The sequence below is a fragment of the Dendrobates tinctorius genome, unplaced genomic scaffold (genome assembly GCF_039654945.1).
Source record: "Dendrobates tinctorius isolate UK_male_01 unplaced genomic scaffold, ASM3965494v1 ptg000315l, whole genome shotgun sequence".
Taxonomy (NCBI): Eukaryota; Metazoa; Chordata; class Amphibia; order Anura; family Dendrobatidae; genus Dendrobates; species Dendrobates tinctorius.
In genome coordinates this window covers 2,044,035-2,058,271 of record NW_027361982.1, presented here as the reverse complement: position 1 = coordinate 2,058,271, position 14,237 = coordinate 2,044,035, and the positions used below count along the sequence as shown (strand labels likewise).

General features: G+C 47.8%; 2 protein-coding genes across 9 annotated transcripts in view; both read right to left on the bottom strand.

Annotated features, from left to right (window-relative positions):
* Positions 1-5,647, bottom strand: part of ERCC2 (ERCC excision repair 2, TFIIH core complex helicase subunit) — a 76,915-nt gene extending 71,268 nt beyond the window's left edge. For 2 of the 6 annotated variants that reach the window (XM_073561236.1, XM_073561237.1), the window contains exons 1-2: positions 5,532-5,646; positions 4,244-4,364 (exon numbers count right to left, since the gene is read on the bottom strand). The gene's annotated coding sequence lies outside the window, so the exon portion shown is untranslated. Of the gene's footprint in view, positions 1-4,243; positions 4,365-5,531 lie in introns of those variants that run through there. The other 4 variants (XM_073561240.1, XM_073561241.1, XM_073561239.1 and 1 more) reach the window with 3 other exon arrangements.
* A 1,743-nt stretch (positions 5,648-7,390) lies between these two features.
* PPP1R13L (protein phosphatase 1 regulatory subunit 13 like) overlaps positions 7,391-14,237 on the bottom strand; it is a 45,402-nt gene continuing 38,555 nt past the window's right edge. For all 3 annotated transcript variants that reach the window (XM_073561244.1, XM_073561243.1, XM_073561242.1), the window contains exons 7-12: positions 13,077-13,940; positions 12,858-12,995; positions 8,415-8,548; positions 8,159-8,325; positions 7,879-8,075; positions 7,391-7,574 (exon numbers count right to left, since the gene is read on the bottom strand). In XM_073561244.1, the coding sequence (XP_073417345.1) occupies positions 7,536-7,574; positions 7,879-8,075; positions 8,159-8,325; positions 8,415-8,548; positions 12,858-12,995; positions 13,077-13,940 (1,539 nt within the window). In that variant the 3' untranslated portion in view covers positions 7,391-7,535. The remainder of the gene's footprint in view (positions 7,575-7,878; positions 8,076-8,158; positions 8,326-8,414; positions 8,549-12,857; positions 12,996-13,076; positions 13,941-14,237) is intronic.

Here is a 14,237-nt window from a genome sequence, read left to right as displayed (position 1 = left end):
CCTCTACATCTCTCCACCACACAACCGTACCCGCCCTGTACAGCTCTGCCACACAACCGGACCCCCCTCTCTACATCTCTCCCCCACACAACCGGACCCCCCCCCTACATCTTTCCACCACAACCGTACCCGCCCTGTACAGCTCTGCCACACAACCGGACCTCTACATCTCTCCACCACACAGCCAGACCCCCCTCTACATCTCTCCACCACACAACCGGACCCCCCTCTACATCTCTTCACCACACAACCGTACCCGCCCTGTACAGCTCTACCACACAACCGGACCCCCCTCTACATCTCTCCACCACACAACCGGACCCCCCCCTCTGCATCTCTCCACCACACAACCGGACCCCCCCTCTGCATCTCTCCACCACACAACCGGACCCGCCCTGTACAGCTCTCCACCACACAACCGGACACCCCCTCTACATCTCTCCACCACACAACCGGACACCCCCTCTACATCTCTCCACCACACAACCGGACCCCCCCCTCTACATCTCTCCACCACACAACTGGACCCCCCCTTTACATCTTTCCACCACACAACCGGACCCGCCCTGTACAGCTCTGCCACACAACCGGACCCCTCCCCACTACATATCTCATCCACACAACCGTACCTCCCCTCTACATCTCTCCACCACACAACCGGACCCCCCCTCTACATCTCTCCACCACACAACCGGACCCCCCCTCTACATCTCTCCACCACACAACCGGACACCCCCTCTACATCTCTCCACCACACATCCGGACCCCCCTCTACATCTCTCCACCACACAACTGGACCCCCCCCCACTCTAAATCTCACCACCACACAACCGGACCCCTCCTCTACATCTCTCCACCACACAACCGTACCCGCCCTCTACATCTCTCCACCACACAACCGGACCCCCCTCTACATCTCTCCACCACACAACCGGACCCCCCCTGTACATCTCTCCACCACACAACCGGACCCCCCCTCTACATTTCTCCTCCACACAACCGGACCCGCCCTGTACAGCTCTGCCACACAATCGGACCCCCCTCTACATCTCTCCACCACACAACCGGACCCCCCCCCACTCTACATCTCACCACCACACAACCGGACCCCCCTCTACATCTCTCCACCACACAACCGTACCCGCCCTCTACATCTCTCCACCACACAACCGGACCACCCCTCTACATCTCTCCATCACACAACCGGACCCCCCTCTACATCTCTCCTCCACACAACCGGACCCCCCCCCTCTACATCTCTCCACCACACAACCGGACCCCCCTCTACATCTTTCCACCACATAACCATACCCGCCCTGTACAGCTCTGCCACACAGTCGGACCCCCCTCTACATCTCTCCACCACACAACCGGACCCCCCCACTCTACATCTCACCACCACACAACCGGACCCCTCCTCTACAACTCTCCACCACACAACCGTACCCGCCCTCTACATCTCTCCACCACACAACCGTACCCGCCCTGTACAGCTCTTCCACACAATCGGACCCCTCTCTACATCTCTCCACCACACAACCGTACTCGTCCTGTACAGCTCTGCCACACAACCGGACCCCCCTCTACATCTCTCTACCACACAAGCGGACCCCCCTCTTCATCTCTTCACCACACAACCGTACCCCCCCTGTACAGCTCTACCACACAACCGGACCCCCCTCTACATCTCTCCACCACACAACCGGACCCCCCCCCTCTGCATCTCTCCACCACACAACCGGACCCCCCCTCTGCATCTCTCCACCACACAACCGGACCCGCCCTGTACAGCTCTGCCACACAACCGGACCCCCCTTTACATCTCTCCACCACACAACCGGACCCCCCCTTTACATCTTTCCACCACACAACCGGACCCGCCCTGTACAGCTTTGCCACACAACCGGCCCCCTCTCTACATCTCTCCACCACACAACCGGACCCCCCCCCTCTGCATCTCTCCACCACACAACCGGACCCCCCCTCTGCATCTCTCCACCACACAACCGGACCCCCCTTTACACCCCCCCTCTACATCTCTCCACCACACAACCGGACCCCCCTTTACATCTCTCCTCCACACAACCGGACCCCCCCTCTACATCTCTCCACCACACAACCGGACCCCCCCTCTACATCTCTCCACCACACAACCGGACCCCCCCTTTACATCTCTCCACCACACAACCGTACCCGCCCTGTACAGCTCTGCCACACAACCGGACCCCACTCTACATCTCTCCACCACACAACCGGACCCCCCCTCTACATCTCTCCACCACACAACCGTACCCGCCCTGTACAGCTGCCACACAACCGGACCCCCCTCTACATCTCTCCACCACACAACCGGACCCCCCCTTCTACATCTCTCTACCACACAACTGGATCCCCCCCTCTACATCTCTCCACCACACAACCGGACCCCCCCCTCTACATCTCTCCACCACACAACCGGACCCCCCCTCTACATCTCTCCACCACACAACTGGATCCCCCCTCTACATCTCACCACCACACAACCGGACCCCCCCTTTACATCTCTCCACCACACAACTGGACCCGCCTCTTACATCTCCACCACACAACCGGACCCGCCTCTTACATCTCCACCACACAACCGGACCCCTCCTGTATAGCTCTCCACCACATAACCGGACACACCCCGTACAGCTCTCCACCACACAACCGAACCCACCCCGTACATCTCTCCACCACACAAGTGGACCCGCCCTGTACAGATCCACCACACAACCGGACCTGCCCCGAACATCCACCACACAAGTGGACCCGCCCTGTACAGCTCCGCCACACAACTGGACACACCCCGTACAGCTCTCCACCACACAACTGAATCCGCCCCTTACATCTCTCCGCCACACAACCGGACCTGCCCCGTACATCCACCACACAAGCTGACCCGCCCTCTACAGCTCAGCCATACAACCGGACCCGCCCCATAAATCCATCATACAAGTGGACCCGCCCTGTACAGCTCCCCACACAACCGGACCCGCCCCGTACATCCACCATACAAGCGGACCCGCCCTAAGGTGTAAAAAAAAAAAAAAAAATTTCAGCTCACCCCAAAGAAGACAGCTATAAGTCCGATCGGTGCACGGAATGTGGAAACAGGATCCCTCTGCAGCAAAGCGTAATATGGAAAAAAATTCCAGCATCCAGATCAGTAATTAGATTAAAAAATTTTTTATTCCTTTATTCCAAAATGTAAAAAAATATCATTAGATTCTCCATCATGATAAGAGACGCATCAGGACGTGTAGTTGGACGCGTTTCGGACAAAAAACCAGTCCTTATTCTAAGACTGGTTGTCTTAGAATAAGGACTGGTTTTTTTGTCCGAAACGCGTCCAACTACACGTCCTGATACGTCTCTTATCATGATGGAGAATCTTATGATTTTTTTAAATTTTGGAATAAAGGAATAAAAAAATTTTTAATCTAATTACTGATCTGGATGCTGGAATTTTTTTTCATATTAAGCGGACCCGCCCTGTACAGCTCTGACACACACCTGGACCCGCCCCTTACATCTCTCCACCACACAACTGGACCCGCCCTGTACATCTCTCCACCACACTACCGGACCCACCCTGTACAGCTCTGCCACACAACCGGCCCCCCCTCTACATCTCTCCACCACACAACTGGACCCGCCCCGTACAGCCCTGCCACACAACCCGACCCCCCCTCTACATCTCTCCACCACACAACCGGACCCGCCCCGTACAGCTCTCCACCACACAACCGGACCCACCCCGTACATCCACCATACAACCGGACCTGCCCTGTACAGCTCCGCCACATAACCGGACCCGCCCTGTACAGCTCTCCACCACACAACCGGATCCGCCCCGTACATCTCTCCACCACACAACCGGACCCGCCCTGTACAGATCCACCACACAACCGGACCCGCCCCGTACAGTTCCGCCACACAACCGGACCCACCCCGTACAGCTCCACCACACAACCGGACCCACCACGTACAGCTCCGCCACACAACTGAACCCGCCACGTACAGCTCAGTCACCCAACCGGACCCGCCCCGTACAGCTCCACCACCCAACCGGACCCACCCCGTACAACTCCGTCACACAACCAGACCCACCCTGTATAGCTCCGCCACACAACCGGACCCGGAAGTGGACTCACTTCCTTCACAAACAATACCAACGCCTGGCAGAGATGAGACTACGGGCTTCTCCACACCAGAAACTTACTGCTGAGTATTAGAAGTGCACAGATGAGGCTTGTATACTGCACAGGTCACACAAATACGTCACGTGCACCATGTCAACTTATAGATTATTAGTGACGACCATACCATGAGATCATTTGGGCCTGCAAGCAAAAAATAAGTTCATAAGCAACGAAAAAATTAAGCTCACCTCAATTCTAAAAATGGGCAGTTGCCCCTAGAGATGGTCGGGCTTGCGAGTTCATCAGTATTTTGCACCTGTGCTGCCACTTATGGAGGACACTTTTTTCTGTGGCGTTTTTGAGAGGGATTTTATGTCCTTTTCAGTGAATTTCTTGTAATATGAAGGAACTGTGGCACCTACCCATCCTGTACATCGCAAAACAACCGGCCAGTCACCAACCCTCCCCCTTCAGTTTAGATGACCTTGCTGACTGTTGTAGGAGTCAATATAGAGGACTTTTCTGCTGGGTGAATGAAGGGAGCTCTGCATAGAAGACTTGTCTGACATATGTATAATGGGTAGGGATGAGCGGAACGGTGGAAAATCGGGTTCTGGTACCCAACCTGGACTTTTGTCCAAAGTTCGGTTCAGGTTCCAAAACTGCACCCGAATCCCATTAAAAACAAGACCCGAATTTTGGATCTGGAAAAAAAATCTCTCGGCCCCAGACATCCCCCAAAACTCCTAACATTAAAGCGGACTTCCGAGAGAAGTTAGTTTTCGAAGTTTAGCACCGGACACTAAATATCCACTCAGTGGAGATGACATTTCTGACTTGCATATGATTGGAGCTTGGTATAGTAGATCTTTCTGATGGTTGTGGAAGGAAATCTCTGTAGAAGTCCATTTTGATGGGTGTTTGAAGGGGGTTTTGTATAGAAGAAATGACTGGTCTTTGAGAACTGAACACAATCTTTCTGATGGATGTATGAGGGGAACACGGTATAGACCAGGGTTCCCCAACTCCGGTCCTCAAGGCCCACCAACAGGTCATGTTTTCAGGATTTCCTTAGTATAGCCCAGGTGATAATTGTATCACCTGTACAATGCAAGGGAAATCCTGAAAACATGACCTGTTGGTGGGCCTTGAGGACCAGAGATGGGGAACCCTGGTATAGACGGCCTAACAGATGAGGGGAACACGGTATAGACGACCTTTCTGACAGATGTGAGAGGAACACGGTATAGACGACCTTTCTGATGAGTGTATGAGGGGAGCTTGATATAGAAAACCTTTCTAGTAGGTATATGAAGCTCTGTACTGGACACCTAACAAGTATATGAGGGGAGCACGGCAAGGGGGTACCTTTCTGTCTGGCGTATGAAGGAAGCTCAGAATACACAACTTTTCTGATGGGTGCATGAGGAGACCTCAATATAGATCATCTTTCTCACCGCTGTATGAGGGGAGCTCGGTGTAGATGACCTTTCTGATGGCTCTATGAGGGAAGATCAGAATAGAAGTTACTGGTCCGCTACAACTACACCTTTCCAACTGTATACTTAGCCTATATGTACACCCTCCCCTTTTCAACTGACAGCTTTGTCTTGATGCCAGAGGATGATGGCGGTAGATGGAAAAACAACTAGGTAGAAAGGTGTGATTAAATGTGTATGTATGAGGAGAGTTTTCTATAGACAAGTGTTCGGCTGAGTGTAGAAAACCATCCTAACAAGTGTATGCGATCATTGTTCCCGATGTATGAAGAGGAACTCTGCATAGACATTACTCCCAGGTCAGATTAAACACGCAAGGTCCCTTGTACTATGCACCAGCCAGTGTGATGCCGCCATTATAGTAACTGAACGCGTTCCAGTTGAGGCATTCCCATATCAGCACATTGACGTCTGCGCTGTAAGTCTCTGATGTGGCTCCAGTTTAATAGATTATGGGGACTGCTCATTTCTTAGAATGTAAAAGTTAGGAGGGACCTCCAGGGTCCTCGTGCCCAACCCCCTAATCAATGTGGGAGTCACTAAACCATCTCAAACAGATGTCTGTCCAGCCTCTGTTTGAAAACTTCCATTAAAGAACTCACCACCTCTTGTGGCAGCCTGTTCCACTCATTGATCACTCTCTCTGTCAAAACGTTTTTTCTAGTATCTAATCTGTATCTTCTCTCTTTGTTTCATTCTATTGCTTCTTATGTTTGCATGTGCAACTCAGAGTAATGATGATCCCTCTACATTGTGACAGCGCTTCAGATATTTGTAGACCGCTATTAAGTTTCCGCTTAGCCTTCTCTTTTTCAACCTAAACTTTCCCAGATCCTTTAACCTTTCCTTATAGGACATATTTTGCAGTCCGCTCACCATCCTGGTCACTCTTCTCAACTTCATCTGCAAGGAGTTTGTATGTTTTCCCTGTTTTTGCGTGGGTTTCCTCCCACACTCCAAAGACATACTGAAAGGGAATCTAGATTGAGAGCCCTAATGATGGGGACAGTTCCGATAATGTCTGTAAAGCGCTGTGGTATTAATGGCGCTATATAAGTAAAATAAATAAAACTTGCTTCAGTTTTTCAATGTCTTTTTTTTTTTTTTTTTTTTAAATGTGCCCAGAACAGTATTCCAGATGAGGCCTGGTCAAGGAGGAGTAGAGGAGGATAATTACTTCTCGTGATCTAGACTCTATGCTTCTCTTAATACATCCTAGAACTGCCTTTACCTTTTTTGCTGCTGCATCACACTGTTGGCTTATGTTCAGTCTGTGATCTATTAGTATACCCAAGTCTTTTTCACACATGCTGTTGTTTAGTTCTATTCCTCCCATTCTGTAATGTAATTTTCATTTTTCTTACCCAAAAGTAGAATCTTGCATTTCCCCGTTAAATACCATTTTATTTGTCGCTGCCCATTGTTCAAGCTTATCTAGATCCTTCAAAATCGTTTCTCCGTCTTCTCTAGTGTTAGCTCTCCCTCCTAACTTTGCATCATGTGCAAATCTGATCAGTTTACCTTCAGTTCCCTTATCTAGATCATTTATAAAAATGTTCATGGGTTGAGGTTTCATTTCTTCCTGCGCCCCACTTAAGGGGATGACGAGGTGAATCAGATGCTGGCCTTCTCAAATGCAGTGTGATTTGGGTCTTTTTATGCCAGTCATGTGAAGAAAAAAAGTCACACATTTACAAGTGATAATCAAAACTTGACTGAAACCACAGAAACAATCACTGCTCGTCATTTTATTAGAAAAAGGACTATTTATACAAACGCTAAAGGAAGAACGGGGAGAAAAGTAACAAATCAGACATATCAACACACACAGCCGCCTGTACACACACAAACATACACATCTTCAGCTGACACCTCACAGAGGACTGCGCTGCGGGCGAAGCCTCGGGTACATCTGCAACACAAAAGTGAAGACAACAGTGAATGTGACAGTCAATAGCACCACTCGGAGGAAGAGAGTTTTATTACATTAGAAAATGAGCGATCATCAGATACCTCATGAAGGAAAGGATCCTCAATCTCTATTTTTTTTGGGGGAGGTGGGGGGGTAATCCAGAATGTTTTAGTTAATTATCAGGATGTTTGAATATGAAAAATTCTATTTGGAAGTTGTAGATCTTCTAGAATGTCAAAGCTTTAGATACAAGATGACTCTGCGCTGGTTGAAAATTGCAATGCATCATTACTTCAATACTTACACCAAAATAGTTGCGGGGCACATAACCCTCTCGGCCACACAGCGCTGCCCACCACCAGGTACCGCCTTCTCCATCTTTTCTGAGAACAGTGACCGTGTCGCCCTCACGTATGGACAACTCATCTGCGAACTCTGCAGTGTAATCCCACAAGGCATAGACAACTCCACTCTGCGTCTCTCCCATACACTGCTCCACCTCTGAGAAGAGGAAGAGAAAAATCCATGTGGATGAAGATCCATAAGGATGGGGTGACACAGAGGATCTGTGGCAGGAGACTAACCTGTCAGGTAGGTGAGACATTCTTTGTATCCTTCCCTGTAGGGATCACATTTATCCACAGCTAAACTACCATCACTGTGAGTTGTAGCAAAGATGGCGGCTCCATGTCGCACCAGAATATAACAGATCTGAAGGTCGTTGCAGGAAGCGGCGCAGTGAAGAGGAGTCCTGAGGAGAACAAATTCACCTGCATCATTTCACCTCTGTTCACTGTAAATGACCAGTCACCTCAGGTTTGCTATTCCCCCTCATCTTACCATCCATGGCTGTCAGCGGCATTGACATTGGCACCATGGTTAAGGAGCAGATTAACAATATGGAAATTGGCGCCACAGATGGCGTTGTGAAGAGCGGTGATGCCCTCCTCATTTGGCTGGCTTGGATCTTTGACCTAAAAGAGGAGTAAATGGAAAGTCAGTAAAAAGAAAAGGAATCTGATTACAAGAAATCTAACCAGAAGGGCCACGAGCGCCAAATATAGTCAAAATTGGATGCTTCAACCCAACGAAGGTGGAAAATACACATGGACGGATCTACAGCCAGGAGCTGCTGCTGATGGGACTTCGCCAATGCATATGGTGGGATCCACTTCTGAAGACTATAGTAAGGTCTTCAATGCAGGGACTGACATGCCATTAATGTAACCACACAGGGGACAAAGATTAGGTGGCCCATTTCTACCACCAAAGCAGGTGAAATTGTGCATTATGATGAGATATGGACCTGCAAAAGGGCCCTTTTCTGTCTCTGTCCGCCAGTTCTCTAAAGAATATGTATGTGGCAAAGTCTCTAATTTATGTGAACAGCTCCCGAAAATAAAGTTGCCAAAGTATATGGATTAATCGGGTTCTGGAGACTATGTTCAAATCTGCAATGTATATGAATGAATCAGCTCTAGAAGAGGATGGTGAAGTCTCCAATGTGTATGCTTAGAATTTTCTCTAGGGGACAGTAACAAGGTCTCCAATCTACAAGGAAGGTTCTGGTCCTGAAGATAATGATAAAGTCTGCAATGTCTATGTACACAACTGCTTTAGAAGATAATGGTGGACTCTCCAATAAATCAATGTATATAGTGGCATCAGCAAGTGGAGAGGAAAGTGAAGTTTCCAATGTACACGCAAGTCTCTGCTGAGGAAATTGAAGTCTACAGTTAATTTACCCAAGTTAATTTAATGCTAAGGATTATCAAGTTAATACCCACCAATGTTTACAGAGATCTCTATCACAAGTGCATCTATCTCATATCTCTATCTAAATATATTATATACACACACACACACACACACACAGTGCAGACCAAAAGTTTGGACACACCTCATTCAAAGAGTTTTCTTCATTTTCATGACTATGAAAATTGTAGATTCACTCTGAAGGCATCAAAACTATGAATTAACACATGTGGAATTATATAAGTATCATCCGTTCACCTTTTCTGCGTCGCACAAAGACACGGTGGTTGGAACCTTTGACTTATCAGACCAAAGCACAGATTTCCACTGGTCCAATGTCCATTCCTTGTGTTCTTTAACCCAAACAAGTCTCTCCTGCTTGTTGCCTGTCCTTAGCAGTGGTTTCCTAGCAGCTATTTTACCATGAAGGCCTGCTGCACAAAGTCTCCTCTTAACAGTTGTTGTAGAGATGTGTCTGCAGCTAGAACTCTGTGTGGCATTGACCTGGTCTCTAATCTGAGCTGCTGTTAACCTGCGATTTCTGAGGCTGGTGACTCGGATGAACTTATCCTCCGCAGCAGAGGTGACTCTTCGTCTTCCTTTCCTGGGGCGGTCCTCATGTGAGCCAGTTTCTTTGTAGCGCTTGATGGTTTTTGCCACTGCACTTGGGGACACTTTCAAAGTTTTCCCAATTTTTTGGACTGACTGACCTTCATTTCTTAAAGTAATGATGGCCACTCGTTTTTTTCTTTACCCAGCTGCTTTTTTCTTGCCATAATACAAATTCTAACAGTCTATTCAGTAGGAGTATCAGCTGTGTATCCACCAGACTTCTGCACAACATAACTGATGGTCCCAACCCCATTTATAAGGCAAGAAATCCCACTTATTAAACCTGACAGGGCACACCTGTGAAGTGAAAACCATTTCCGGTGACTACCTCTTGAAGCGCATCAAGAGAATGCCAAAAGTGTGCAAAGCAGTAATCAAAGAAAAAGGTGGCTACTTTGAAGAACCTAGACTATAAGACATACAGTATTTTCAGTTGTTTCACACTTTTTTTATTAATTATATAATTCCACATGTGTTAATTCATAGTTTTGATGCCTTCAGAGTGAATCTACGATTTTCATACTCATGAAAAGAAAACGCTTGAATGAGGTGTGTCCAAACTTTTGGTCTGTACTAATATATATATATATATATATATATATATATATATTTATTTTGTGGTGTAGTTACCACTGTCAGCTAGGGGGCGCTGTGTGGGTGTCCCAGGACGGGTGTACAGGCACATTCAGTGTGGTAACAGGAGCAGGGTCCTAAATGACCATTATGGGTCTCAAGGTGGGTGGCCTTGGGATGCAGGCTCCAGGGTGTATTGATCAGCAGAGGTACTGCTGATCTTTCTGTTACACTGTGTCAGGGAAGCCTGTGTGTGTCTATACAACCTTTAGTGATGTCATAGCCATGTGATCCCCTTTGGGTGTGGTTACAGGGCTATGTAATTGAGGTGTTTGGCACATGTGAGAGTGAGAGGGAGTCTGTCAGAGTGTGGACAGACTTCCCTGTGTCCAGGTGGGACACTACAGAGAGTGGTCTGTGTTCCAAGGAAGGAGAAGCCTTCCTGTGTCTGCGGCTGCAGATAGAGCGCTGCTCTGGACATTGCCCTGGCCTATGTATATTAGTTGTATATGAGGAGGACTACACCTCCCAGCATGTGCTGAGACTCTCGGTCCGAGTCTGAAGCCACGGACGTTTATGTTCTTTTGTGCCTAAGCTAGAGGCGATGTTGGTGATATGCTGAGATATGGTTTATGGAGCAAATAAACCTCATGAACTTTGGGAAGAACCTGCCTCATGATTGTCTCCCGCTGCACCTGAGCGAGTCACATCCCTACAAAATATATATATATATATATATATATATATATATATATATATATATATATATATATATATATATATATATATATATATATATATATATATATATATACACACACACACCGAATAATATTGCACGCCCCACTTTTCAGTTGTTGAATTTCCACAAAATTGTGGGGAAAGGTTGAAAAGTTCCAGGGGGCCAAATACTGTCGCAAGGCACTATATATAACAGAAAGCAGCACAAACTTGAGCAGATTTGGGGTGTAATACTTCCTGAGTAATGCGGTTGTCCAACGCAAAATATAAATGGAAAAAAAATCAGGCAGCACTCCAGTTCAAGGAAAAATTGTGGACTTTAATCCAGCACCAAGTGGTGCAATGTTTCGACCTCACAGCACGGTCTTTGTCGAGCACAAAGACCGTGCTGTGAGGTTGAAACGTTGCACCCACTTGGTGCTGGATTAAAGTCCACAATTTTTCCTTGAACTGGAGTGCTGCCTGATTTTTTTCCATATTTTTTTTTTTTTTTTAAGTTTAGTTTAATGGGGCAGAGAGAGAGAAAGAGTAGGGGGGGAAACCCCTTATGAGAAACGGTTATGAGCATCTATGTCAGGTCGGACTAGATACCCATGTTTCCATATTCTACCTAAGCAAGGATCATCTCACAATAAACATGCAAAAACAGATGCAGAATACCCTAAATAAACTAAAGATGAAACTCAAATAGACAAAAGGACGAGGCACACATCAGTGGTGGGTAGGAGAGGGATACAGGATCCAAACAGGAGACCAGACATTTAGAAGCTGGACTAGTCATTTGCCTGAGCCCAAAAGTAGTCCCACGGGGTCCAGATGGAGTCAAAACCATCTACTCTCGCTCCCAAGAGGGTCGTCATATACTCCATCCTATGGATGTCATTAATTCTATTTAATAAATGCTGATATGAAGGAAGAGAGGACTTGTTCCAGTTAAGGGCAAGCAAACATCTTGCTGCTGTAAGAATATGTAATAAAGTTAGATGAGTTTTTCTCCATCCCCCTAGGTGAAATGTTTAATAGATAAATGGTTGGGTCAAGTCCCACCTCCACATAAGGAACCCTAGAGATTAACTGTCTCACTTCCTCTCAAAACCCATGATCCCTGGAAAGGACCAGAAAATATGATATTGAGCAACCACGTCAGTGCCACATCACCAAAATTGGTTTCAGAGCAAAGGATTCAGCCTGTGGAGAAGATCAGGGGTGTGGTACCAAAACATCAGAACTTTATACTGATTCTCCTTATAGAGGGTGCAAATAGAGGATTTGGCCGCTTTTTCCCCAGGCAACCTGCCAACTTTGAAGAGATAACCTTCGTCCTAATAGGGACTCCCATCTAGTTTTTATTTATTTTATAGCTGTCAATGTAAAAAGTGCAGCCCAAGCCAGAGGCATTAGACTTACTATGAATCAACTAACCAGACTCTGGAGGGAACACTATGGTCCGATACAGAGACTCTAGACACACCATCCAGTTTTCTCTGCAGTCATCTCTACTCCCTGTTCCCAGAATTATGATCAACATACAGATGTCTTCTATCAAAAATAACCCAACCTCTTATGTTTCTACTGCCCTCACTTCTGGTTCATACAACCTACCTCCCTCAAAGCCTGCGTGACAACATCCAGCTCCCCAGTTAGTGCCCCATCAAGTAGCAGAATTAGGGGATCTAGCCGGGCACGTCTGGGCCGAGCCATTCGTGGAGGATTACGACCTTTCAAAGCTGAACGTATTTCCTAAAACAAAGCAGAAGTCAAATCTTCATTATGAAGCTTTGCAACCAATTTTGTCTTTGTTCTAAATAGACCATCTCTTACCAGGGTTTGTCCTCCGCTGACCACATCTGGAACATTGAATTCCACCTCTGGAGCCGTGGCGCCTACGCGGGACTCTGATGCCTCCAGAATGATGCAGACAGGGTCCTCAGGAATAACTGTAGGCTTGTAGGTGGCGCCTTCAGGTTTTTCTTCATTCCTAGGCTCCTCAGGAATAGTCTTCATTCTGGAAATAATCTCTGCCTCTGTAACTTGTTCTTCAAAGGAGGGAGCAGCTCTATTTCCAGATCCTTGAAGTTTCTCATCAGTTTTTGTCTGTTCTTGAACAGCAGAGGATTTAGGAGTTGCCTTTCCAAAGAGTCGTCCCATGATTTGCCGGTACTGTCGTCGGTCCGAAGGAAGAGGGGTGGCCTGTGCAGTGTGCTCCTGAGAGCCTCGTCTTCTCAGTGGTCGTGGAATATCTTCCAGGACCCTCTGTACCTCTGCTAATGATGGAGGCAGTTGCGGCTGAAGGCGAGTGGGGCTTAAAGGTCGGGGGACCTCTTCATTTGCAGGTGGGGTCACAACTGTTGCCACAGGAATGGAAATGTCTGGTACCACAGGAATGGACACTGGAGCTACAGGTGGCATATTCACTGGAGTAGATGAATACATCTGAGGTGGAGCCTGGTGTTCCCAGAATGCATTCTGTAGACGGAAGATCATTGAGAGGGGCAGAGGTCTGTGCGGTTGACCTCGACCTCCAGGTGGAGGGACAGGAATGCGAGAAATGGGCTGCTGAGAGGGAAGAGATCTGGGCAAGGTTCCTGCTCCAGACTTCCAACCAGGATCAGGCCCCTGAGAAATGCGGTCTGTAGAGGAAAACTTGTAGCCCCGAGGGAGTGTAGAGGAGACGGAGACATCACCCTGAAGGGAGAGAAAATGTAATCCGTTATTAAACCAAATGGCTCATCAGCTACATGGGACCCTGATTTGAGCACCTCAGGCACTTCCCACCTGTGCACCTTCACTCCTGTATGACCCTTATCCTGCATCATTTTGAGTGAAATAGACATGAAGATTTAGAAAGAGGAATCCCCCCCCCGCTCCCCGACTCAGCACAAAGCTATTTTTGTATAACCTGAACATTTTGGCCTCTGTCTATAGAACATTCTGTGTCACGCAGGCCTGGGGGTGTTGAACACAATGACTCACAACTGATTA